This window comes from Armigeres subalbatus, chromosome 2 (assembly GCF_024139115.2).
Source record: "Armigeres subalbatus isolate Guangzhou_Male chromosome 2, GZ_Asu_2, whole genome shotgun sequence".
NCBI lineage: Eukaryota > Metazoa > Arthropoda > Insecta > Diptera > Culicidae > Armigeres > Armigeres subalbatus.
In genome coordinates, this window is record NC_085140.1 from 214,981,359 (window position 1) to 215,009,115 (window position 27,757).

Here is a 27,757-nt window from a genome sequence, read left to right on the forward strand (position 1 = left end):
GCTATTCAGCGCACCACTTCCGAAGTTAGGTTTAACGTACGGATTGTGAGAAAACCCATCTTCGCTAGCACCCAATTTCGGGTTTAAACTTGATTGAGTATATTCAAACATTCTAGATAATTCATATAAAAAGTGTAACATAGGGGAGAAGAGCTTGGAGAAGAGGTATCATACATGATCGTTTTGGCGCTACGTAATTAATGGTCTTCCCTATAGATAGTGGAATATATAGATGAGCGAAGATAAATCCTCTGTCTCCAAACGAACTGTCAAACGTGTCTCCAAACGAGCATGACGTCACGATTTCAATGAAAACGTTAAGGGCTGTGACGTCATATGCGCGTGCGCACGGGCAAAAAAATCGACTCAGCCATGCTTTCGCTCATCTATAGATTCTACTATCTATAGATTCTACTATCTATAGTCTTCCCCAATTACAAAGCAAACCATGCCCTCCATGACGGCAGTGAAATCGCTTGCGTTAGTGTAAGAAAGAAACATCACATATGGAATCAAAACCAGATTGAGGAAGAGGATCTGTTGTTTATATCTATGGTGGGTGGTGGCGCCTAAAATTTTGACAGCTTGATGAGAGAAACTATGCGATGCCAGCGCCTCCACGAGATTGCCATTTGTGTTGCGTTTCAAAAAAAGATATTTTAGTTACTAGATAAAGATTGTCGCTGTCGTCGCTGTCCGGAACATCTTTTGCTGGCGAGGATAGGGGAGCTAAATGTCAAAGAAGGAAAATCCATACGATTTAACAGGTATGTACCACACATGTTTCGGACAGCAGAACAAAGGGAACCGAAGCGACAATCTTTATCTAGTAACTAAAATATCTTTTGTTTCAAAACGTCCGTTAAATTCCTTACACACGATTGAGAATGGACTTGTATGTCTGTTCTCTGTGGTGGAACGTAAACCATAATGGTTTGCAAACCTATCGTTTGGTACTTTTTTCTAGCTGTGTACAATTGATTAACGGGCGGGCAAGCGGGCGGGCGGCGCGCGCGGTTCAACAACACAACGGAAACAATTTCCACACGCACACTTATGCGTATCTGACAGATTCTTTGGCAGCTTGAATTTGTTTTGACAACGCAAACATTTTCAGTTTTCTCCTCGTCTCGCCTGTGTTGTGTGCCGCTTTCTTATCGGGTCAGCTAATTTTGATTCCGCCCGCGATTCAGCAGAATTTCACTTCATCGCGGGTGATCTAGATTCGGAGCCACTGGGGACCGAGCATCAGATTTCACCAATAATCCGCGAAAGTGCGCAGCAACGATGACATCCAAGCTGGAGATCAACGTCCGGAGCTTGATTGCCCAGTGCGAAGAACTCGCCTCGGTCGACCAACAGGACTGGCGATTGAAGAAGTACATCAAATCGCTGGACACGATGATCTCGGAACTGGAGGATCAATTTGAGTAAGTACATTATCGCTTTTTTTTTCTCTTTACCTGCCTGTAGAGATTTGACGCTGTTTAAATACTTAGCATTGAATTCAACTTCAACTTATAAATACCATGTTTTCGTTAACAATAGAAAATTACAAATCATTATAAGTTACAATATTATCAAATAGCAGTACTAAATTAGGCCCAATAAGATACGACAGATAGTTTACATTTATACAAGTAACGTCAGGTGAGAATGGGTCAATATGTTAATAGATTAGAATATCTGCAACTACAAAATTAAATTAATAAGAGAAGTATTTGAGCAAAGATATACCGTCACCCCGGATGACGGTATGTATATCTCATAATTATTCATCTAGCTTCATGTACCCGATCTTGTTCGGGATTGAAAAGCTTGATTTTGCAATACAACTTTCCGAAGCATGACTTACATTAAAATACTCCAGTTACAAATCGACGTGTCTCCTGTAATCGGTAATATATTGCGGCCCGCTAACAACAGTTCAAAATTGCTGTGTGGCCATTAACAGTAAGCTAGTGTCTCGTCACATATAATCTGGCATTGACGAACTGATTTTACAGATGTGATCCATTAGACATCGTGTCTTGCAGTCTTCAATAGTAGTGCAGTCAGACACAGGCTTTTTTCATCAGTGATAATGAAGGGGCCCTCCTTAGCCGTGCGGTAAGACGGTAAGACGCGCGGCTACAAAGCAAGATCATGCTGAGGGTGGCTGGGTTCGATTCCCGGTGCCGGTCTAGGCAATTTTCGGATGCTGTGAGATCTTTTCTTTTCGGCAATATTTTTCTGATGACGATGCGTCGTAGCCGCGCTTAAAACTAGCTATAGGAATTATAGCTAATAAATTACAATTACAATCAGTAGAAAATATACTCATGTTTATTGGCATGAATACGAAATCGATTTTTGGATTCACTGAGTAGAAGTTCTGTCAAAAGGAATGAGGCAACTGTTTTATTTTGTTATGTCTCACTATTAAGAGCCATAATCAAAAACACAACAAATTATAAAGATGTTGGGTCTGCAGCGAAGGCATGAAAGTGATGCCGGCAAACAGAACCATCATCAATCCGTCGTGGAGTTCCCTGAGATCCACAACTATGAGTTCTACGCTTATGACCAGCCCCTCAAGACTTTGCTGCGAGTTCTCCACAGTCTCCAAAAAAGACGGCAACACATTTTTACTCAGTCACTTAATAGATGAAAGTTAGAGTGAAGCCAGTTGCCGTGCACAAGATCGCTCGTCACGGCAAGACGAGGAGATATTGCGACCAGCTTTACCTTGTCCATCTGGAGCACACCGTCGTTGACTGGGAACGATATTGGCCAGTGCACCAACTGCTTCAACTTCGAGCCAAGAACTGCCGCATGAAGCCGCGCTGCAACAAGTGTGGCGAATCCCATGCCGAAGAAGAACCGTGTTCCTGTTGTCGATGAGGTGAACTTTCTAGCCATCCCGGCTCCGCGTCGTGCGATTCCAATCCTTCCACCGTTACAAGCGCACAAGCGACTTGCAGCGGCAGCTGCATTGGTTCAAGCTTCAACACCACCGCACACTGGTTCAAAAGCCATCAAAACGTGCGTTTTTTAGTTTTTGAACTGAAAACTACATTTTAGCATCGTCTTCAGAAGAGTTGAAGTGTATTTCTTTGGATTCCTTTTGATAAGAAAATATCGATGATCTATCCACATTGAAGGTCGGTATGGAATAAAAATTCACGCAGATGTACAAAACCAGTGGTTGTCCTCTGCAATGCTATAAAGAATATTAGTTGGAACATCTTTTCTGAAGACACAATTGAACCGTTTGTTTGAGAAACTGCATATGTAACATTTTTGGCCAAAATGAGATTTTTATATATTCTGAATCCTCGTCCAAGAATACGTATTCTGGCAAAAAATACGAAAAAAAATTTTTGTTCAGGAATGTATGAAATTTTTTTCGTTTGTTTGAGAAACTACATATAATGTCCACGTACTTTGAAGAGCAGTTGTGGAGTACTGCTTATATTTTTACCACAGAAAGTGACCCAGGGTGTTGAGTTTTGCCAAAAACTATTGATCTGTATCGAAGAAATCGAAAGATTCGGAGTAAATTTGCTGAAATACAGTTTTTTGTTGTTTTCTCGAAATAGTGTAAAATGGACTTAATATGCAGTTTCTCAAACAAATGATTCAATTGGAATAACGGTTTGGTAACGAGATAGAGCACGTTTTATATGGATTTCAATTCAATTCAATTTAATTCTTTACTTTTAGCAATACATGGGTATAGTTACTATCTAAAGTTGAGTTATGGACTACCGGTCAGCAACTTAGTAATTCGAGAAGTACTACACTCCAAATAATCTAAACGTTGTTTTCACCTGATTTTTCAGTTACATTTTACGTGCACACGTAGCTACAAATGCTTCAGAAAATTCAGGTGAAACTTACGTGTCCGGTGAATTCTATCCAAAACTCAGGTAGAATCTACCTGATTTTCACGTAGAATGATAATTCTATCAAAAAATCAGGTAAAAGTTACGTGAATTTCAGGTGGAAAAAATCTACGTACTTTTTCAGGTAAAAACAACGTGCAGATTTTTTGGGTGTATGTATACTAGTCTTTGGCTCAAACTGAAACATTTGGCAACTGATGGAAAAAGTTTGAAAGAAAAAAACCTTCGAATATGCAATAGAGATTAGGGATAGTAAAAGGAAACTGGAGCTATTCTAATATCACAAACTACTACAACATCTACGCCGTCAAATTCTCTAGCAAAGAATTTGCTGGTGTAGTGCATCCTATCCAAAATTTTGGAATAATTCGATTGAACCAATCGTTGATTTTTTCTATCTTCGCAATCCTGTGGACATTTGGGTGTTGAGGTGTTTGGAAGTCCAGAATCATCTTGAGAATTCGGTTCTGTTTCACCAGAAGTTTCTTTCGATGGACAGCACAATTATGCCATGCAGGGAAACCGTAAGTCATTTACGGCGTGAACACTTCTTTGTAAACCAGTAGTTTCGAGTTGGTGTCCAAGTGGGAGTGTTGATTGATAAGAGGACGCAGCATTCTTATGAGCTTGTTGCACTTACTCAGGGAGTTTTTGATATGGGTGGCAAATGTTGCGGTCCAGATTTAGTCCCAGGTATCTCACTCCGTGGATCTCATTCCGTGGAAGATTTTGTGGGCTTCGTTTACGCGTGAAGAAAATTGCTTGCGATTTTTCAGCATTTCTTTTGATTTTCCACTTCTGGAATCTTTCCAGAGCATTTTGAGCAGTTTGTAGTCTGGAGACTACAACAATGGCTGGGTCATCATCCGATGCAACAAATCCAGTATCATCCGCGAAGAGAAAATACTGAACATCATCTACCATCACTATGTCAGCGGTGGAAATGTTGTACAACGTGGGACTTAAAACAGCGCCTTGGGGGACACCGAATGGTATATCCCACTGATGGGTGCCCATTCATAGATACGTGGTAGCTACGATGCAGCAAAAAGGAGCGGATGATTTTCAGGACGTAGAGAGAGAAGTTGCCACGTCGCATTTATAACCGAGATGTATGCCTTTTCAACATCCAATAGCACCATACCGGAAGATTTCTTCAACGCGAAGTTGCTCCGTAAGACGGACCAGTTGATGGTTGGTGGAATGCCCTCTTTTGAAGCCAAACTGTTCATCAGGAATTATACGTGTTGTCTCCAGATGCTGCCCGATTAGTTTTAAAATAATTCGTTCAAGAAGTTTACTGAATGACGGCAATAGGCTTATTGGTCTATAGTTGGACGCATTTGAATAGTCCTTATTTGGTTTCGGGATGGCGTTTACTATTGCGCGTTTCCACGCACTCGGAAAATACCCAAGTCTTAAACAAGCAGAAAATATTTTAGCGAGGAAGATATGAGCTTTTCGAGGTAGCTTCTTGATCACTTCTTCTTCTTATTGGCATTACATCCCCACACTGGGACAGAGCCGCCTCGCAGCTTAGTGTTCATTAAGCACTTCCACAGTTATTAAATGCGAGGTTTCTAAGCCAAGTTACCATTTTTGCATTCGTATATCATGAGGCTAACACGATGATACTTTTATGCCCAGGGAAGTCGAGACAATTTCCAATCCGAAAATTGCCTAGACCGGCACCGGGAATCGAACCCAGCCACCCTCAGCATGGTCTTGCTTTGTAGCCGCGTGTCTTACCGCACGGCTAAGGAGAGCCCCATTCTTGATCACACAGCTACGAATTTTGTCTTGGCCAGGGGACTTTTTGGATTTTAGCCTACGGATGAGCTGAGCAACTTCTTTAGGGCGAATCAGCCATGGATGTGCGTCGCACAGCTGTGTCTGATCGATATATGCGATGGACTCGTTCACTGCAGTGGTGGTTTCTGGATCGTCTGCCATCTGATTGGAGTGTGCTTGTGCAAAGCTTGCGGCTAGTAACTGCGATTTATCTGCCGGTGAAGCAGTTAGCAAGTCGGTCGAACATTTCGAGGACGAGGAACTCAGACATCGAGAGCAAAACATTATTATTCGTCGTTTGGCCTTGCCTTGCAATGTTGATTTTCGCCATCAGCTCATGCACCTGCCTGGTTCATTGGTCTACAATTGATATTGGAGGACTTTTTTTCACTTTTGGGAATTCGATTGTTGTGTAAGGCTGCGGAGTTAGCACCTGCATTTCATCCGTGATGTCATCTTGCTCTGCATTCTGAAGCAACTCGAATTGGTTACCTACTCACTAGAATATTAATCTCTTGTTGCAGTGTGCCGCTACTACTACCGTTGCTGGGGGGATTTCACCATGACCGCGGGTGGCTGCTTGTTGTGTTGTTCGTCCTTATACGGGCTCTTCGGACGCGGAGGGTGAAGATGTTGATCGTGGAGGTTATGTCTTGGTTCTAGTGCGCGTTTTGAACTGGCTCCGGTTTGCACGTTTGTACGTTTTTTCAGTACAACTGTTACGTAAACAATTAAAAATTGGCTAACTTGGATGGTTAATTTATTGCACAGTAACAATCTCGATCAAGACGAAACAGAAAAGATATTTTAGTTACAAGAGTAACTAAAATATCTTTTCGAAACAGCCTTCACATTTACGACGAACGGCTGTCATTTGTCGAGATTCCAATGTTCCACCGGAAGAAATTACTCCGCTCTACACCCCAACTGATGCCGATATTCACGCAGCTCGCCACTCGGCTGCACAGCTGCAAAATCCGTTCATTATTGAAAATGGCTACTAGGGTGGGCCTGGTCAACTGGAACGCCTGCTCTGTAAAGAGCAAAAATATCGAACTGGCTGATTTCCTCGAGGAGAAGAAGATCAACGTGACGTTCATTAATGAAACGCACCTAAAACCGGAGGTGAGCGTGCACATCCCGGACATTAGTATCGTGCGACTCGACCGGCCGACTAGGGGAGGTGGAGTGGCCATCGCTCTTCACTACAAAATCAACTGTCGCCTGCTGCCAAGCTTCCAGCTCAGCTTCATCGAGGTCATCAGGTGTCGAAGTGACCACTTCCGTCGGTTCAATCACGCCTATCGTGGCGTACTGGCCAATTCAAGCTAAAGCCGGCGGTGGTTCATCGGCCGCCCTTCGGAGGTACAACGTCATACTAACGCGAAGACAAGGTTAGTACATCATTTCCGGCGACCTGAATGCCAAGCACCAAGCCTGGGGCAACAGTCGCAGCAATCGAAACGGCACCACCTGGAGCAACGATATGGAGGAAGGCCATTACACGATCCTGAACCCGGATTTCCTCACTCGGTTGAGTCGGCGTGTATTCGACATTCGACTTGTACATCACCAACATGAACGACCACATCTCGCAGCCGGTCGTCTATCAGGAGCTCAGCTCGGATCACTATCCGGTGGTGGTGAAGGTGAGCAAGCGGGAAAACAGGCAACAACAAAAATATAAAAAGATTTTTAAAAATTTGGTTTTACGTAGAACCAGTCAAATCAAGGTACGTTACATTTTTTGGTGAAGAGTCCTAGTCAGAAAACGCATTATAAGTGAAAAAATAATTTTTCGCGTTTTTTCTCCCAAGGGGGACCCTTGGGAAAAAACATAATTTCGTAAATCCAAGAACCAAATATACAGAAAGGCAAAGCTTTTTTCACGCTAATCACGTAATAATCTAACACAGGAGATTCAAAATAATTGATACCAACGGGAAAAATATATCTTTGTTGTTTTTTAACGAATTATAACTGAAAATCCTTCTTCCACTCGAAACTTACGATCTGTTCGTAAAAAAACTGTTCTCAAATTGACATTTCAATTTTTTTACGGCTCAAATTCACCTGGGGAGTTACTAGGACGCAAATAAAGTCACTACATGTGAAATAATAAGTTGAGCTCTTGTTAATAAATAGAAAAACATATAATTTGTTGGTGGTAATATAGTTGCCACTGCCTTATAAAGGGTTAATCGGCATCAGCTGTCTCGGCGAAACTATCATCGAGTCGACTGGGGCCGGTTCCAAAGGTGCGTGGACGCCAACGTCGTCTACGAGGCGCGGTCGGTAACGCCTGAAGCTATTGATCTTGAGCTGCGTTCCATCGAGAATTCGATCTCGGTGGCCCGAGACCAACATGTACCGAAGGCTCGGCAGATAAGCAACACCCTAACCATCGATACACTCACCAAAAATTTGATTCGATTGTGGAATGTCACTCGCGGGCAGTTGCAGCGCACTATACTGCCTTAGCTTAAGGCACGCTGCAATCGAATCACAAAAATTATCAAGGTCAGAATGGTTGACCTCAGGAATAGTGATTTCTCCAATAAGATTCGCGCTCTTCCAGACTGTGCAAAGCCGTCCAAGCCTCGGTCTATTCCACCTTTGAGACAATAATGGCTCTAAGGATCGCTTGATAACTCCTCCATCGCAGAGAAGGTCACTGAAATAGGTCGTCACTTCGTCAGCTCACACAATCTTGGGCAAAACATTGTCAGTCCACATGAAGCAGCCGTTAACGAGCATGCAAATAACATTCATCTGACTCCCAACGACTTCTCGGAGGAGTCAGCTGCCAAATTGACGGCCTATGTCAAATCATCGAAGAACATGAAGATATGGGGGGTTTTGTAGCGTAATTGGCTACACGTTCGCCTTATAAGCGGACTGTCATGGATTCGATTCCCAGCCTCTCCACCAAGCCCTTGTCAGTCGCCGGCAGGCATTGCAATATCATCTGAGCACATGATATCATCTTTGCTTGTGCAAAGATATTATCCCTAATCAAAGAGCACTCTGGAAAGATATTATCATTTGAGCATTTGATGATGATCCTGATAGCCAGCGCGGTTCGGGGTTTGTTCACGTTGCGAGGGCGTTGCTACAACAAAAGCAGTGAAAAAACGAACAGTGGGTAATGTCTGTGACATAACCGCTAAGTGGACGTAGGACTTGACTTGACCATGCCTTTAAGATACATAATATGTCCAAATTTCTCTCATCAACTATTTTGGATAAATAATCGGCGTTGCATACCATTCCTTGGCAAAATCTTCTCATCAAACCGACACAGAAATCAAATCTACCTCGAATAAGAATCATCAAAAAAAATTCAGGACGTATCTGTCCGGTCACGAAATATTAGCCTCGACAGTGGCAACCTTCCCACTGAAGGACTGCCTGAAATAAACCACAAGTTGACTCAGCAGGGGATGTAGACTTTATCTCAGCCCTTCCACTGAAGAGTAGGGCAGTTCAAATTTCAAAAATGTTCAAAAAGTCCAACTCCCATATGTCAATTAGCATCTTTTTGGTAATATAGGATTCCTGGCAAAATTTCATGCAATTCGGTGGCCATTTAGGGGTGGCGCGAGGTCAATTTATGTTTATATGGAAATTTGTATGGGAAAAACTTAAAATTTATTCAAGTCTCCCTATAACTGTCGATTTGTGATGAATTCAAATAAACATCCCCAACATCCCTTTTTGGAATCTATATAAATGAGACCTCCGGATAACACATTAGTTATGAGTGGATTGAACGGTTCTATTGACAGTGTGAATATGATATAAATGGCTAAAATGGTGTAATTAGCCTCAACGTAGCAGTGGAAATATAAATTAAAATTAATGAGTTATCCACTGGTTGAGCTCAAATAGATTCCAAAAATGGAGGTTGGGGATGTTTATTTGAATTTATCACAAATAGACAGTTGTGGGAAGACTTCAATAAATTTTAAGTTTTTCCCATACAAATTTCCATATAAACATAAATTGACTTCGCGCCACCCCTAAATGGCCACCGAATTGCCTGAAATTTTGCCAGGACTCCTATATTACCAAAATGATGCTAATAGACACATGGGAGTTGGAATTTTCGAACATTTTTGAAATTTGAACTGCCCTACTGAAGAGCCTTCTAATCCGTGCGATAGCGACTTTATTTTTAACTCTTAGAGCCTTGAAAAAGGCTGTTTGCTTCGGCTAAGTGCAAAAAGTGAGAAAACGATCTTTTCAAATAACCGCGAATTTCTAGTGATGGTATAAAAAGGACTGAATGCTCTGCGAGCAAATGCACTTTTCTTTTATACCTTATTTTGAATCTTCTCTGCTTCCCAATTGGTGGGCCAATCAGCTAGTGTCTTGTATCCCGCTTCTTTGTCAGCCAAAGCGTCATCATCATCAACGCGTTCGAAAAGGGCTTCTTCTTTTTTACGCTTGTTGCTCGCTGCTGGCGTCTATTTCCTAACGGGACTTTTCGCTAGATACAGGCCAATAAGCCGGGGAAGCGAGCTTAGAATTGCAGTTCAGGTGGGAAGTACGTGTTCTTTTCTGAGACAACATTGTTAGTAGTAGAAGGAAGGAAACACCCGGACATGGGATTTCGGGTGATAAGATTTAGAATTGGTAACATGGGACGATCATTCAGTCACGTTCGCTCGATTGATAGTTTATTAATGTTTGAGCTGTTATCGGTGTTTTTTTTGTCCAAATAAGATTATGTGAGAGATTTGGACATCTTATGAATCTTTAAAGGCATGGTCAAGCGAAGTCCTTCGTCCACTTCGCGGTTAAATCAGAAAAATTATCCACTGTTAGTTTTGACGCTATTTATGAAAATCACGCATAAAATTTTATCTCTCGAATATTGGATTTGGCACCCAAGTACAATTTCTATCCCGAAGGGTATTGAAAGCATTGATATTCTCAATCCAGTTAAAAACCGGAATTAGATAGCGAAGTTGGTTTTTCTCACAATCCGTACGTTAAACCTAACTTCGGAAGTGGTGCGCTGTTTTCATATCGCGAAGCGCTATTCAGCGCACCACTTCCGAAGTTAGGTTTAACGTACGGATTGTGAGTAAAATCCAACTTCGCTAGCACCCACTTTCGGGTTTCAACTGTATATTGAATATTGATCTCTATTATTGGCTCTCTGAAGAACCGTTTGTGTTTTGGACATACATGCTGCATCATGTGGTTTTTCTTCAGCCTGTCTCGGCTCAGCACCGATGCCGGCCGGTCTCGACTCGACTCTGCTGCTGCTGCCGGTATCTGCTCAGCATTGCTGCTTTGTCGGGTCTGTAGGGTGGACTGCTGATGTACTGGCTAGGTTTCGACTGATGATGGTCGCTTCGATGGTGTCGAGCCGAAAAAGCGGTCGGTGCAGACTTCATTCCCTGCTAAAAGGTGTGAGTGCTGTTCAATCGATGATGCGATTGCTTCGCTTGTCCCGGTCAGAATGAAAGGAAAAAATCGCGTTGCGCTATTTTATGGCTTCTCGGCAGACCCAGCGGCTGCTCATTCGCTGGTGTCTGCACCAATCAGAACGTGGTAATGGAATGATGCAAGAATTATGCGGTACCCATATTTATAGGTTCCCTTGATCTCAATGTTTTTCATTGGAAACAGTTTTATGCCTATTGAAACAAGTTTTTCGGGTGTTATCAAGCATGGACATGGAAGTCATACTTGAAATCTGTCGATTGAGGGGCTTACCGCAGAAATTCGTCCACTGAGACGAACGCTATTAACGTTTAAAATCTTTCAACACAGCGTAACGCTGTCGATTTGAATATTTTGAAATGACACCCGGTATAGTAAAGAGAGACGTAAGTCCTACGTCAAAACTTTTCTCCATGGCGAACATTGCACTTTGTTTACTGAGCAGATAGATAACTAAGATCGATATCCCAGTATATCATCAGTATCTTTGCTCAGAAGATCGAATGATGGGATAAATTGCAATGCCTGGTCGCCGGTGATCCAGCCTAAACGGTGGCTGCCCGATGACGACTGACAAATTGTTCTTCTCGGAAGCATTCCTCCAACTTACTTACTTTTTACTTATGAATCCTGTAAACCTCCGGTGGTGCGAAGGGCCGACATGAAAGATCTCCATCCTGAGCGTGGCCCAGCTATCGCTTTAACCTGTTGCCAGGTTAGATTTCGGTCGACTTCTTTTATTTCTTTATTGAGGCTTCGCCGCCAAGAGCCTCTGGGTCTACCTCTGTTGCGATGTCCCGCTGGCTTCTAGTCTAATGCTTGTTTACAAATTTCGTGTTCGCCCCTACGTAGATTGTGACCGACCCAGCCCTACTTCCGATCTCGAATTTCTGTTGCTATCGGCCTCTGGTGACAACGACGATGGAGCTCGTTGTTTGAGATCCAGTTGTGAGGCCACCAGGCCCGAATTATATACCGCAGGCATCTGTTAATCAACACCTGCGGTCGGTAACGCCTGAAGCAATTGATCGGGAGCTGCGTTCCATCGAGAAGGCGATCTCAGTGGCCCGAGAGCAACATGTACCGACGGCTCGGCAGATAAGCAACACCCTAACCATCGATACACTCATCAAAGATTTGATTCGATTGTGGAATGTCACTCGCGAGCAGTTTCAGCGTACACCCTATTTTTTTTCCGTGTAAAAAAAGTTTTCAGTTCAAAATTCGAAAATCCGTGTAAAAAAAGTTTTATGATTTCTCGATAAATCGTGCAAAATGGAGCAACTTTGCAAAAAATTTGTGTGGGATTTTTTTACACGGCTGTGTAAAAAATAATCCGTGTAAAACAGAATCGGGTGTTCTATACTGCCTGAGCTTAAGGCACGCTGCAATCGAATCACAAAAATTATCAAGGTCAGAATGGTTGACCTCAGGAATAGTGATTTCTCCAATAAGATCCGCGCTCTTCCAGACTGTGCAAAGCCGTTCTGGAAAATGACCAAAATACTAAAATCCAAGCCTCGGTCCATTCCACCTTTGAGACAATAATGGCTTTAAGGATCGCTTGATAACTCCTGCATTCCAAGTCAATGAAATAGGTCGTCACTTCGTCAGCTCACACAATTTTGGGCAAAACATTGTTAATCCACATGAAGCAATCGTTAACGAGTATGCAAACAATATTCATCAGACTCCCAACGACTTCTCGAAGGAGTTGGAGAACTCAGCTGGCGAATCGACGGCCTATATCAAATCATCTAAGAACATAACATTCTGAATTTCGAGCTCAAGCATACGAGTGCTCTTCGAGCACCTTTCGCACATCTTTAATCAGTGTCTCCGGCTCAGCTACTTTTCATCGTCCTAAAAGTCAGCGAAAGTCATCCCCATCCGTTTGCATGGGAAGGATCCGTCCTCCCCCAAAAGTTATCGTCCCATCAGCCTTCTCTTAGGGTTATCCAAGCTTCTCTCAGGGTTATCAAAAGCTATCGCAATAGCCTTACTCGATGTTGAGAAGTCATTCGACAATGTATGGCATAATGGCCTGGTGTACAAACTACAACGCTACAATCTTCTCAGCTACCTGGTGAAAATCATCAACAATTACCTGCCACCAAGGACATTCCAGGACTCAATCAGCGGAGCGAGTTCCAATGCGCACAACATCGTCGCAGGCGTCCTCCAGGGCACTATTCTCTGGCCCCTTCTTTTCAATCTGTTCACCTCCGACATGTCGGAGCCTAAAGAAGGCAGCATTCTGTCTCTGTTCGCAGATGACACCTCCATCGTCTACAATAGTAGAGTCATCAGAGCGCTAGTGGCAAAACTCCAACGAGACCTGGTTTCCCTGACAGAGTACCTCACCAGCTGGAAGATCTGTATCAACGCAGCGAAGAACCAGGTCATCATTTTTCCCCACTCTAAATCCCCTAAACATGTTCCGCCTGACGACTGTAAAATCATCCTCAATGGCACGACTGTGGAATGGGGTACTACATTGGCTTGACTCTCGACAGCAAGCTTATTTTCCGGCAACCGGTTGACAAGACGGTGACAAAGTTTAACGTTTTGTTGAAACTACTGTAGTCTTTGATCAACCGTCAGTCTTCATTGTCCCAGAAAAATAAGCTTGCAAATCATCCTTCCTGTGATCGAATATGGCATGTCAGTCTGGAAGAGCAGCGCTAAAACTCATCATCTGAAACTCCAACGAGTACAAAACAATTTCCTGAGCATGCTCCTTAACACTCCTCCCAGGACAAGAACATCCGAGGTCCACCGTCTGGCCGGGATAAAAACTTTACATGAACGCTCTGGTGAGTGTAAAGAAAAGTTTAGGGTCCGTTACTTAATATCTGACCAACCTATGATCCGGGAGCTTGTCTCCAACTAGGATATCAAATTCATATTTTAGAAAAATATATAAAGCTTTTTAGTGGAATGTATTCAACCGTCTAAGACGAATTAAGTACTGTCCATTTAATTCCACCAGTTAATTTTTGTTATCTTTCCAGATACGTATTTCGACCACAACTGTGTGGTCGTCTTCAGTGTCTCGTACTTGACTCGACTTGAAGAAAACAATCGCAACTTACACTATTTATACTACGCTAGGTACCTAATCTAATCTTATTTGCCTACTTTATTTACCTATACAGTATATTACTTTATTGCTTAGGTAGAAACTTGAAGAGCCAAGAGCTGCCATTTCCCTGATCCTTATTCAACAGCGCTGTTTGTACCTGTCGGTGGATTTCTAAACTCTCAGCTACATCGAGTTTCCATGGGGAAGAGACATTTCTTAAGATTTTAATATTTGATGCCGTAATTGGGTGATTTTCCTTATACACATGCTCTGCTACCTTAGATCTAAATTCGTAATGTAATCCCTTATCGTTTTCTCTTTTCGCCTTACTCACTTCCGCCATATGTTCCTTGAACCTTATATCTAATGATCTTTTGTTTGGCCTACATAGATTTTTTTCACATTGGGAACAACTTATTTTATAAACGCCTGCCTTATTCAACATTTCTACTTTATCCTTCGTTGAATCCAATAGAGACTTGAGTTGGTTGCTTCTACTGGAGAATACTAGATCGATGCCGAATTTCCTGAGTCGAGGGCGTAGCTGGTTGGTGATGTGTTCATCATATGGAACCGAAACTCTTTTCAGCGGCTCCTCTATCGGTGTCAGCGTTGTATGTCCATTTCGTCGTAGGGTCCTTTCCTTCTTGTTGATGATCGCTCGTATAGTCCTCTCCTGGTATCCGTTGATCTTCGCTGTTTCCAAGATGTATTGTAGTTCCTTCGTTTTTCCTTCTTCGCTCAGGGGTATCGTCTGCATCCTGTGGATCATGTGATGAAATGCTGCCATTTTATGTTGGTATGAATGGTTCGATGTATATGGGATGACTCTCATGGTGTTCGTGGGCTTCCTGTAGATTTCGAGGCTCAATGTTGAATTTGCTTCCCTGATGACTAGTAGATCCAAGAAAGGTAGTTTATCTTCTTTTTCATCTTCGAAGGTGAATTTGATGTCCTTATGCACGTTGTTTATCGCTTCCAAAATCCTGGGTAGATCCGTTCTGTTGAGGATGCTGAAAATGTCGGCGACGTATCCCCACCACTTCTGGGGTAGTATTCCTTGTTCTTGTAGGTTGTTCTCCAGATTCGCCATGAACAGTTCGCACAAAACGGTGATAGCGGATTTCCCATCGGTGCTCCCTTCGTCTGTTTGTAGTAGTTGCGACAAATGGGAAGCAGTTCTCCGTCATGCATAGCCTTGCCAGATTTAGGTACATCTTCACCTTTCCTCGCCATGTTGTTTCCGTCCTTTGTGTTAGCAGCCAATCCTCTAGAAGATTCATATTTTAAATATTTAGTGTACGTAGTAGCACTAGTAGTTAGGTTATCAAATTGTAGATTTAAGTTTTCTTAGTATCAAACCAATGCCTTTAAGCGGCTAAAATGTTCTTAAAGAAGAACAAAATCAAAACTACCATACTGAACATTAATAATACTAAAATTAGAGATAAAGAACTACTATGAAAGTATTTAACGAGCTCGGTGGTCTAGTGGCTACCGCTTCTGCCTTATAAGCAGGTGATCGTGGGTTCAATTCCAGGATCGTACCTTTCCAACTTTGTATTTATATCTTAGTTCTTTTTGTGTTTAGTTTTACCAAAAACGATTCTTGCTGCTATAACCTTCCTCACTCTAACTGTTCCAACACGTCTCGTGGCACCTATGAGAGGTCGTAGAGTTCTCTGCATCTTTCTTAAGTAGGTTTCCAACTAACAATCCTTTCCCTTCCTCAGCATTCGCCAGGACAGATCTCGACTATTAAAGAGTGCATTGCTTTCATATTAGAGATGGTGATTATGTAGTCCCAAATCATTATCTGTGATAACGGATGAAAATGATGTTATCAATCAGAATATTGACTTATCTCAAAGTGGCTATTATAACAATACATCGTTCTTATACATATTTTCAAACAAATTAATGTCTTCTGCTTTCCTTTGGTTTTAGACAACCGGAAGAAAAGCTTATCACAGAGTACCGTAACCGCTGTGCAGAATTGAAAAAGCTTTCAAACTATGTAGAACCATCGCCAAATTTGGAACAAAAACGTCTGAAATCGAGACTGAAGGCATCCGGCGACAACAGCGGGGAAGATGTGATGCGCGAGATCCGTCAAATCCACGACCAAAAATATCAGAAAGAACTGCGCAGCGAACTCTTCAGTGGAAATACCACCATCCGGCGTCGTGCCGGCCAAAAGCTGGCCGAAAACCTCGAACAAACAGTCAAACAGTACTCAGATGTCCAGGAGAAGCTTGCGGAGGACATGCTGCTACTAACGAGGAACCTAAAAGAGCAGAGTGAAATTTCCAACAAAATCATCAAGCAAGATACGGAGGTTTGTGTTCCTATGAGAGTATCTACTGGAAGAATGTTGTTTAATTTGATTATTCTTTTGCCTAGAATTTGAGTAAATCATCCAAACTGACGGACCAAAACATGACCTCACTGTCGACGGAATCGACAAAGCTACAGGAAAGCTCGAGCAAAGCCTGGAAATGCTGGATGTGGCTGATGATAGGACTTGTGATGATGATTTTTATATGTAAGTATTGCGAGTTGTTATGACTTCCCATCATGAACCTTTTGCGAATCCTCTATATTCGGCAATTTTTGCATTATTGTATTAAACTTTAGATTTGGTTTATTGTTTTGCCAGATTATTTGTGAAACTATCGATTTTATTAAATATTAGTGAATTTACGTTAAATAACGATATTTTAAAGTGATTTTCTGAAGTCTATCGCATTTTATTTGTTCCATATTATCCTTAACTTTGTAAACCCTGTAAACTTTATGGCGAATTTGCATTCTCAGAGTTCATTACACCAAAAACTGACCACATTCTCATATGTGGAGCAAAAAACTATTGGTATTATAGCGAAGCAAGCTGAAAAGAGGAATTGATTCGGATTGATGGAATTATTATGAAAGTAGAAACAAAGATTTTATTTTCAAATTGATTAACCACACTGCCCTTAATGAACACATTCAAACTGAAAATAAAACGGTATTGCGCCAAATTATTGGTGCATAATTTTTGGAAGCCCCAATTACAATTACTATATAAAATTTATATTTCCAGTTATGGTGTTATTTATGAAAATAATGAAGAAAAAGTCATACTGAAAGCGTACCAACAACCGTGAAGTGCTTGAAGCTTCAATGCTCCTATCCTACTGCTGAATATTTAAAAACAATTCCAGAACTCATGCCCCAATGTCGTAAGTAATTTATACAATATTTTCCATGTTCATTATGTTTGTTATATTTTTAGTTTTTTTTTATGAAAACGGATATAAATAAATTTTACAATATTTGCAAAAGCAGTTCTCAACCATGATAACAAAGTTTATTCCAAGAATATAGAAAAGAAATCAATACATCTTTAATTTAGCTATCCTAATAACAGAATTGTAAAGTCACAAAATTCGTGTACGGGCATGTGGTGCATCGGCTAAATGCTTGGCGAAGGAGAGGTAGGAAGGGATATGTGTCCATCGGATGATTACATGCCGTTGTAGGCTGGACCACCGCCGCCCTCCGGCACCACCCAGTTGATGTTCTGCGTTACGTCTTTAATGTCGCACGTTTTGCAGTGGATGCAATTCTGGGCATTGATTTGCAGCTTCATGTTGCCTCCCTCATCGTTCGGGACGAATTCGTACACACCTGCGGGGCAGAATCGAGCTTCCGGTCCGTCGTAAATGTCGAGATTGTTCTTCACCGGAACGGTGTCATCCTTCAGGGTCAGATGGGCCGGCTGGTCACCCTCGTGGTTGGTTCCGGTCAACGCCACCGACGAGAGCAGATCGAACGTGATCTTACCATCGGGCTTGGGGTACTCGATCGGCTTGAATTCCTTGGCCGGTTTCAGCCGCGTGTGATCGGGAGCTCCATGCCGCAGAGTCCACGGTTCCCGTCCTCCGACCAGCAGAGTGAACCCACTGTATGCCACCCCACCAAACAGTCCGAATGCGTTGTGGAAACTGGGCCGGGCATTTCGTACCTTGTACAGATCCTTCCACACGTAGGATTCTTTGATTCTGAAAAAAATAAAAAGAATATTAAAGACATGCTTGCGACATGTTCAGTTGACAACTCAAGAGCTAAATATCAGAGTGCATGATTAGTCTTCATTCATTGCAGAGATAGGACAGATAGAGCTGTGAGTTTGAGAAACAGTGCCTATTGTTTATCAACGTAACTAAATACACTAAATACCTATTATGCTCGATTGATTCTATGACACTGCCCCGAATGTCACTAACCCGAACGCTAGTACCCCGAAAGGCTTCTTCTTCTTCTTATTGGCATTACATCTCCACACTGGGACAGAGCCGCCTCGCTGCTTAGTGTTCATTAATCACTTCGCAGTTATTAACTGCGAGGTTTCTAAACCTGGTTACCATTTTTGCATTCGTATATCATGAGGCTAGCACGATGATACTTTTATGCCCAGGAAAGTCGAGACAATTTCCAATCCGAAAACCAGCCACCCTCAGCATGGTCTTGCTTTGTAGCCGCGCGTCTTACCGCACGGCTAAGGAGGGCCCCACCCCGAAAGGCTACTGCTCCGAATAACGCGTTACCCCGAATGGTCACTACCCCGAATGACCATTACCCCGAATTTGTCAAAAATAAAAATAAAACATGTACTCACTTTCTTGCTCACTTTATTACTTTATTAGATTGCGTGTCAATAATGAAGTTGAAAATTGAAACTAATCAGTCAAAAAAAAAACACATTCAAAATAATTAAAGTATGAGTCATTTACTCACCCGACTTATTCCGGGCTACCGCGTTGTTTAAAAGAAGGAAATATTTACTTTTTCACCTCATCCCGGCCAAATGCGTGCTTTAAAAAAGATTATTTGAATCATTTGTTTGAGAAACTGCATAAGTCCATTTTACACTATTTCGAGAAAACAACAAAAAACTGTTTTTGAACAAATTTGCACCGAATGTTTCGATTTCTTCGATACAGATCCAAAATTTTTGGCAAAACTTAACACCCTGGGGCACTTTCAGTACAAAATTGTAAGCAGTACTCCACAATTGCTCTTCAAAGTACGTGGACATACGTAAATTTGTTTCATACATTCCTGAACAACATTTTTTTCGTTTTTTTTGCCAGAATACGTATTTTTGGACGAGGATTCAGAATATATAAAACCTCATTTTGGCCAAAATGTTACATATGCAGTTTCTCAAACAAACGGTTAATTTACTCTTCACCCTTATTCCGGGCAAATACGTGCTTTAGAAGCAAGAGACATTCACTCTTTCGCACTTTAAAAGAAGAAAGCATTATTTCGGAGAAGCGGATGCTTTAAAAGGTGTCGTTTACTCTTTCGCATTAGTTCGGGCAAATGCGTGTTTAAAAGGAAGAGGCGTTCACTGTTTCGCATTAAAAGCACCGCACATAGGATTCATTTGCGTTGCGTTTGACAGTTTTCCCATGGGAAATGTTCTAAACGCAATGCAAACGTATCCTATGTGCGGGCCTCTTTATTCTGGGCAAGCACGTGTTTTAAAGTGTCATTTACTCTCCCACCTTATTCCGGGCAGATGCGTGCTTTAAAAGAAGGAGAAATTCATTCTTTCGCATTACAGTAGACGTTCGATAACTGCAATGCTTTTTAACTGCCATTCGATAGTTGCAACAGTTTTGCAGTTATCGGACCGCTAAACTTCAAACTGATGTCAAACTCAATGACAGCTGCATTGCGCTGCACATTTAGATGCACTTTTATTGCATCTGACGTGAAGGAGGAATTCGCGCCCTCACATTATTCTGGGCAAGAACGCTTTACAAGAAGGTGATATTTACTCTCCCATCTTATTCCGGGCAAGTGCATATTTTGAAAGGAAAAAGTAATTTATCGCTTAACTTTTCAAAACGACCTAAGTCACATTTTTTTATGAAAATGCTGCAATCAAAAGCTTTCATGTTGTTCTGTTGGATGCGCTATTCAAATTAATTCATGAAAAGGTCCTTTTGAAAAGTTAAGCGAGATTTACTCTCTCGCCTTGTCCCGGGTAAGTGCGTGTATTATTTACTACCGCCGACAATCAGATTACACAGACATGTGCTGGGTTCGTTGGCCTGAGTCGAATGCTCAGAGATTTGGCTTTTACCGTGATGTGCCCTAATTTCGCGCGCGCCCTAACTTCGCGCATTATAAAATCATTTATTTTTTTCAATTTTTAGGTACCAGTCAAAATTGAAAAATTTGGAGGATTACAAAATATCATTGTTGTTGAATTTTTTTCACGAAAGAACTTGAAGAACAAACTTGGTTTAGTACACCAAATAAAATTATTTCAATTCGGTCCTCCCATCGACCGCCATATTTGCTTGTGCTTAGCACAGAGACGAAGAACATGACCCAAGTAAACAAATGATTTTACTGTACAAAACTGGCTACTGGGAAATATTTGTATCCATTATGCTCTGTTGGATATGTTTATTCGTCATTACTATTGAAAAGTGTGAAACTGTATACTGTATATTGTCAGATTCTCTGGATGTGATACACTGCGCGGCGTTTGTAATGTTCCCAAATGAGTACTTGAATAAAACTTCACGCAGCGAATCACTGTCGAAAGGTACGGCCGCACCAAACGATACACCGCAATGATATTCACCCATAAGAATCAAGTAAACGGGATGCAGAAAGCGCGGCGGTACCTTTCCTGAAGAGTTCACCGCGTGCAATTTTGACAAAATCAGACAATATGTATATGTATTTTGTATTTATTTAGACTTTCGTTTTGAGCGCGAAATTAGGCATATGAGAGTAAATATGATGCCTAATTTCGTTTATTGTTGTTGCCAACATTCTAATGAAACAAAAGCAATTTAACGCACAGGACAGTTTTACACTGAATAGAACCCGAGGAGTCATTATATACGCTTTTTATCTAATTTTCAGGCGGATAACCACCGACATCGACTAATGTTGACTTGAAAGATCTTATAAATTAGTGCTTGCAATAGCTATCAAATCCGATGTGTAAAGTGATGCTAAACTTAAGTCGAGGATAAAACTACAGCAGCTTTTCGATAATGTATATAATATTGAAGATGTCTTATATGAAACACATATTTGAAGATTGTCTAAGTAAGAGATAGCGTAATTAAAGACTTTCATACATGATGTCTCAGAAATTTTTTTTTTTTAGTGCACTTTGCTTAATAAACATTGCTTATACAATGTCTTATTTCCTAAAATACGGTTTATATTTCAGAAGAAAACGATATATTAGGATTTATGACTTGTGTTAACTAAAACTTATGTAGTAAAATCTATTCAAAGCTCCAGAGGGTCGAAATATAGGGGCATACCATTTCGACCAAAGAATTGGTCACTGACGGCTGTATGATACCGTTATCTGTATATTTTGAGCCATGGATTCATGCGTCTATTGGTCAATTGATTATATTTCATCAAACCAATAACGATATTCCATTCCAAACATGAGCGAAGTTAGAAACACTTTTGCGCGAAATTAGGAACTGTCCTATTTTCATGCGCAAAATAAGGAGCATATAACGGTCTTAAATTCATACCGCAATTTTTTTTATCTAGCAGCAAAATTTGCAAGTAACATTTTTGGAGAACCTAGAATCCTTCTACTACGTGATGCAGTAGCAAATGTTCCCAAATGGCCACTACATGTTTTTCAATGAACGTTTTAACTTTGTCAGATCTGAAGTGCGCGAAATTAGGGTACTTCACGGTACCTATGTCATTTTTAATTTTGGAGGAAATGTATTGCTAATAGGTACATGATAAACCCATAAACAATAATGCGGTCAGGTCAGGTTTGTTACATATTTAAATCAGTCAAACTTCCAAAAGTGTGACTAGCACATTCGAATAGATACAGTTCGTGTTGCACTCACCTATCAGGATAATCCTTCGGTTCTAGTCCCGTTTTCTCCTGTGTGGCACCGGAAAAGATAGTTTCGCAAGCACTCTCAGCAGCCAACATGCCGCTCTTCATGGCATAGTGACTTCCCTTGACACGTGGTACGTTCATGAAACCAGCGGCACACCCAACCAGACAACCTCCGGGGAATGTGAGCTTCGGAAGACTTTGGAAGCCTCCCTCGTTTAGCGCACGTGCTCCGTATGCTATGCGGTTGCCTCCTTCAAAAACTGTTCGGATTTTCGGGTGAGTTTTGAATCGTTGAAACTCCTGGAATGGACTGATGTACGGATTTACGTAATCCAGTCCGATGACAAAACCGACCGAAACAAGAGGCGTTGGTTCGTTCAAGTGATACAAGAATGATCCACCGTACGTATTTTTATCCAGTGGCCAACCAATGGTGTGCTCAACTAGGCCTGGTTTGTGGTTCTCGGGTTTTATCTCCCACACTTCCTTCAAACCAATTCCGTAGGTTTGAGGATCGTTTTCAGCATTGAGGCCATATTTGACCATCAATTGTTTCGACAGATGACCACGACATCCCTCGGCGAAGATGGTAGTTTTAGCATGCAGTTCCATTCCTCGCGCGAATGTGTCCTTTGGTGCCCCAGACTTAGAAATGCCAACATCGCCCGTGGCAATTCCTTTCACTGAACCATCCTCGTGGAAGAGAACTTCCGATGCCGCTGTTCCAGGGTAGATTTCGACACCCAATTCTTCCGCTTGCTGACCGAGCCATGCCACCACATGTCCCAAACGGACCACATAGTTTCCTCGGTTATCCATGGGCCATCCCGGGAAAATCGGGATTGGAAGTTTGCCATTCGTCGTTAAATACGAAAAGTTGTCATGATTCACCGGGGTGTTCAGTGGTGCTTCCTTTTCCTTCCAGTCGGGGATCAACTCGTTCAAAGCAACCGGGTCCAGGCAAGCTCCGGAAAGTATATGGCCGCCAACTTCGGAAGCTTTTTCCACTAGGCACACTCGGAGTTCCTGTCCCTTCTCAGCGGCAATCTGTTTGGCACGGATCGCTGCCGAAAACCCAGCTGGACCACCGCCGACAATCAGAAGATCAGCTTCGTCGACGAAGCGCTCCATGTCGACTTCTGCAAATAACGGCACATACATTGCTTCTTAGTATCATGGGTAATGCGTATTCAATTGTAAGTAACTAACCTGCCCATCTTTCGTCCTTATCTCTGGGATTCAAGGTGTAATGGGTTGTTATCTTTGGGAATTGTGCGGATGTCTCCGAGTAACCACGATTAAAGTTTAACAGAACCCTCGGAACTGGAAAAGATAGAAATTGAATTTTAAGCAATGTCTATTATACACTCTAAAAACCATCACGTCATATTCACGTGAAAAATCACGTAACTGATCTGTCTTGAACAAATGACGATTGTTACGTGACTTTAGTAATGCTCACCAGAAATTCACGTAACTTTTACTAAAAATCTTGGTGAATATTACTGTATATCCACGTAAACAATTCAAGTGAGATTGTGTTAGTGTGATTGCAGCTTCGGCATTTGCGGAAGACCTGTATTGTAAACAAGAATTAATAATACATAACCTAAACATGATGATACTTCGCGGGCGGAGGTAAGTGATATTTCAGGTGCTTCTAGGCGGATATTTTCCGTGCCTGCATTTCTCCTCTTTGAACAAAAAGCAACGGAGGTTGGATAAAATTTATTAGATTCGTTGAAAAATTATGTGAAAAAGAAAAGGAAGCTGCATGGAAGTCTAGAGCTACAGTTTTCCGGTCGCGTAAATCTAAAGTTTATAGCCTAGGTTCCACTACTTTTGGTTAATTAACAGCGGCAATATTAGCAATTTTCGAGCAAGCAACTAGTTTCAAATTTTCAGCGATTCTCATTGACATAATTTCTCAACAAATCTGATAAATTTAATTCAACATCCGCCGATTACATTGTTTTTCTTCAACAGTATTTCTGTGATAACTCCAAAGCGCAATGACAAAATGACGGCATTCCCTGTCAATAACGCGAAAAAGCTTCCCTTTTATGGGCAGTCCCTGTTCAGTTCATTTTTGCATTCATTCCAAAATCACTATATTGTAATACATTTTAAAACATGTAGTGGTTACCTGCTGTCTTGTAGATTTCACTAAAATTTCACGTAACCAGTACGTACAAATCACGTCAGGTTCACCTGATAAAACACGTAACTACTTTCATGCTTCACGTCATAAGTACTGGAAGATCCAGTCAGAGTCACCGGATAAATCACGTAACTCAAGGAAACTAAATTTTGTTCAGGTTACTTGTCATTCAGGTCACTCTTACGTGAAAAGTAGGGTGGATGAGAACCACATTTGTTTTCAGGTAAATATGACGTGAAGATTTTTCAGAGTGTAACATTTAGAATTTCCGTAGTTATTAACTACGAGCCAGGTTACCATTTCTACATTCATTTAGAGGTGAACCAGCCCAGGGCTGTTAATTACATACATAGTGAAACTCTTATGCCCAGGAAAGTCGATATATATATACATCCTATTTTGAAATTTTCCAGGACCCTACCGGAAATCCAGCAACCTTCAGCATGGCATTGTTTTGTAGCCGCGCATTTTACCGTTAGGCTAATAAAGGTCTCATAATTATAGATTGAAACTTGTCAACATACCATGATGAGTTGCTTGCAAACAAGGCTCATGGGAATGCGAAGGCCGTTATCAATAATCAAAAGCTCAGAATGACTCAATTAAAAAAAGCGGAGCTGTCTTCAAATTTTTAACAGCTTCACTTAAATAAATAGATATTTTTTAGTTTAAACTAACCTCAATAAATGCTAGCTGAGGATCTGAAAATGTCAATACCTAGCATAAGACAACGGGCAGTATTATACTGGATACGATCGTATATAATTCTCATATGAAAAGTAAACCCATCAACGATGGGGGCGATCGTTGGCAGTATTATTACACAAGACACACTCAGTAGGGCATTCACCATCAGTGATTCTGTAGTTTTTTCTTGCAAATATGAAAGATTCTCCGGCTGATCTGAAGCCAAATAATTTGGACACCACTGTCATGAGATGATTCTCCACATTTTCATCTGCCCATTTCCGTCCCCTTCGCTCTTGAGATTGTTGCACTCAGATCTACCATTTCATGGAGGAAATCAAACATTTGTTTTTCGTTTTGTTCTCTATTTTTTTCTTTTTGCTTGTGGCTTAGATTTTTATAGAACTAAAGCGAATAAGATAAACGTTCAATAAAACTTATGCAATGATGTTAATATCTCATAATCGAAATTTTAAAAAGTCTGATTAGTATCTTAAAATATTCATTTAAACTTCAGTTTTCATATTCACACGGCAACGTATATCAAGCACATTAGTCTGATTAAGTTATGACATAAGCAGGGATAAAATATATAGCCTCAGAATATGAAGAAAAATGATCGAAGCTTTCAATCTTTAGAAGTAAAAATAAACTGAAAATTCTTCGACTTCCTGGCTACAACGCAGTATTTGCATATGCTGGCAATATACCTTATAATTAATTTTCAATTTAATAGAAATTCTTATTTCTGTTTCTTTACAATAAATCATGATAAATAAGGGCGTAAAGAAAGAAAAGGTATCGCAAATTGAATTTTTAGCTTATGCTTTGTTTCCTTTTTCGAATTGAACTAAGAAATGATTCAGTTGAAATAAGTTGATAGATGTACCATCAAGTCGCCGGTGATTATGTGTATCTAAAGTAATGCGGGTCAAAGTCCAAACCGCTTCTTTAATTTACGTTTAAGTATCGCTTGCTATATCAAACAAATAGAAAATGAAGAGAATAAAAATTGAGGAGCAAAGCATATCAAATATAATATGCTCTAAAAAAAGATCAGTGTTAAGATATTTGGTTGCAAAAAATCTGGAATAAGAAACAAAATGATTTATTTTATATTGATATACTTACGTTTCGATAGTTGAAGAATATTCCTAGCCATGATGGACTTTCTTATCACTAAATCAATTATATAACAACGCTAGAGCAAGTTATGCATTCAAGCAATAATATTCAGTTACTAAACAAAATCAGCTGCTGTCCTTCGAGCACCGTATTCCGACTGAGAGATAAACTTTGCACCCCCAATCCTCAGAAGTTGCTCGAGCGGACTAAGTGGTATGTAGGTGTACTAAGCAGAAACACAAATACGGAAGAAAGCGCACAAGACTAGATTTCGAGCTAGTCTATTCCTTGAAATAACTCAAAGATACGAATGTTTGTACTCAATACAGAGGGGTAATAGAAACAATACTCGAATACTAACAGATGATTCGTACACAATTAACAATAATATAAACTTTGTAAATAAGTATAATAAAATCTACAAATAAACGAACGACACCAACAAACTCCAATCCAACCACTCCAACACAGCGCGAGTAAGGAACTGTCAAATTTCAATTTTGTTGACAAAAGGACACCATAAGCGCGCATCAGTTGGGGGCGGTTGTGGAACTTGTGTGGAATTAAATAATACAGTAAACCCTCGGTTATTGAAAGAAGAAAAGATGTTGCAAATTTTCTTCCAAAACGCGAAATGCAAAGATCTTGCAAGAAGTTTCCAACCAAAATGCAAACAGCGAGCTGGCAACTTTTTGGTGTCAAATCCTATCCTTCCTATGAGCTTGAAAGAGAAGGACGATTAGACGTCAGCTGAAAGCTGTCCGGTTTGTTTTCGTGTATTTTTTTCCGAAGCGCGCTAAGAACAGTGAAGTGATGCCAGATATTCAGAAATGACTTTAATTGCATAATTACGACAGTCAAATATATGTTATTAAAGTGAAATTTGTCGTGTTTTACCAAGTATTTTACTGTTTTGAAAACTGGATATTTGTTGGATAAAAAACCGAAGATTTTATTTGACTCCTTCAAGACTGTAAAAAACTTTGTTTAGCGAAGTGTCAAAACATTTTTATTTTCATTGCTAACAACCCAACAAACATTGGAAGCTGAATAAGAGCTTGTTTCGTGGCAAATAAGCTTCTTCAGCTAAAAAACTAGCTTGTTCAGCTTAAATTGTTTGTTGGGAACACTGGTTGCAAGATTCTGAGGCGTTCCCCAACATTTGCTAATCAGATTCCATGCATTTTGACATTCCACTGCAACCTGCAATAATAAAAAATCGTATACTAATTGGCCTTGACGGCAGCATATAGGGCACTGCACGGACTGCTTTGTCTCTTTCTCACTGCAAAGAAATATTTTAACCCAAGCTTTGCTGAGTTGCACCATCTACACTGAGATCAAATTTCCAATATATTTTATGTGCGTTGAACATATAAAAATAGGTATGCCTTCCTTCTTCCGATTCTATGTGCAGCATTTGAATTCTGTAAAGTCACTTATGTATCTAATAGCATAGACAATATAATGTAAAGGATAATTATTTACATCTTATTTGTTTTGCAGATAAATTTCATGTGCATCTGTATTTAGTTAAATACCATCTGGTCTCGCACATAAAATGCAATAGCTCACAATGAAATAGAATATACATCAGTATCAATAAAATGGCGGAGAACTGGCGGAAACTTTTCATGTTTGTGAAATTGTAGGTG

General features: G+C 40.8%; 2 protein-coding genes across 2 annotated transcripts; one reads left to right on the forward strand and one right to left on the reverse strand.

Moving 5' to 3' along the window:
• Positions 1-1,072: 1,072 nt before the first annotated feature.
• LOC134211627 (vesicle transport protein USE1) lies at positions 1,073-17,549 on the forward strand. The gene is made up of 4 exons (XM_062688693.1): positions 1,073-1,430; positions 16,168-16,558; positions 16,624-16,765; positions 17,306-17,549. Exons 1-4 carry the CDS (start codon positions 1,288-1,290, stop codon positions 17,347-17,349), a joined length of 720 nt encoding a protein of 239 aa, XP_062544677.1. The 5' UTR covers positions 1,073-1,287; the 3' UTR covers positions 17,350-17,549.
• LOC134211626 (electron transfer flavoprotein-ubiquinone oxidoreductase, mitochondrial) lies at positions 17,155-26,566 on the reverse strand. The gene is made up of 4 exons (XM_062688692.1): positions 26,109-26,566; positions 23,339-23,452; positions 22,134-23,268; positions 17,155-18,266 (listed from the first exon to the last, which is right to left on the reverse strand). The coding sequence occupies exons 1-4, from the start codon at positions 26,137-26,139 to the stop codon at positions 17,729-17,731; spliced, it is 1,818 nt and encodes a 605-aa protein (XP_062544676.1). The 5' UTR covers positions 26,140-26,566; the 3' UTR covers positions 17,155-17,728.
• Between the last annotated feature and the right edge of the window lie 1,191 nt (positions 26,567-27,757).

What these genes read in the sequence shown, in the direction of transcription:
- LOC134211627 (XM_062688693.1), top strand. Translation starts at nt 1,288, where the DNA reads ATGACATCCAAGCTGGAGATCAACGTCCGGAGCTTGATTGCCCAGTGC. An exon ending in GAACTGGAGGATCAATTTGA is followed by an intron (nt 1,431 to 16,167) that starts GTAAGTACATTA and finishes CTTTGGTTTTAG; the next exon opens with ACAACCGGAAGAAAAGCTTA. An exon ending in TGTGATGATGATTTTTATAT is followed by an intron (nt 16,766 to 17,305) that starts GTAAGTATTGCG and finishes TTATATTTCCAG; the next exon opens with TTATGGTGTTATTTATGAAA.
- LOC134211626 (XM_062688692.1), bottom strand. Translation starts at nt 26,139, where the DNA reads ATGGCTAGGAATATTCTTCAACTATCGAAAC. An exon ending in TAAGGACGAAAGATGGGCAG is followed by an intron (nt 23,269 to 23,338) that starts GTTAGTTACTTA and finishes CGTTATTTGCAG; the next exon opens with AAGTCGACATGGAGCGCTTC. An exon ending in CCGAAGGATTATCCTGATAG is followed by an intron (nt 18,267 to 22,133) that starts GTGAGTGCAACA and finishes TATTTTTTTCAG; the next exon opens with AATCAAAGAATCCTACGTGT.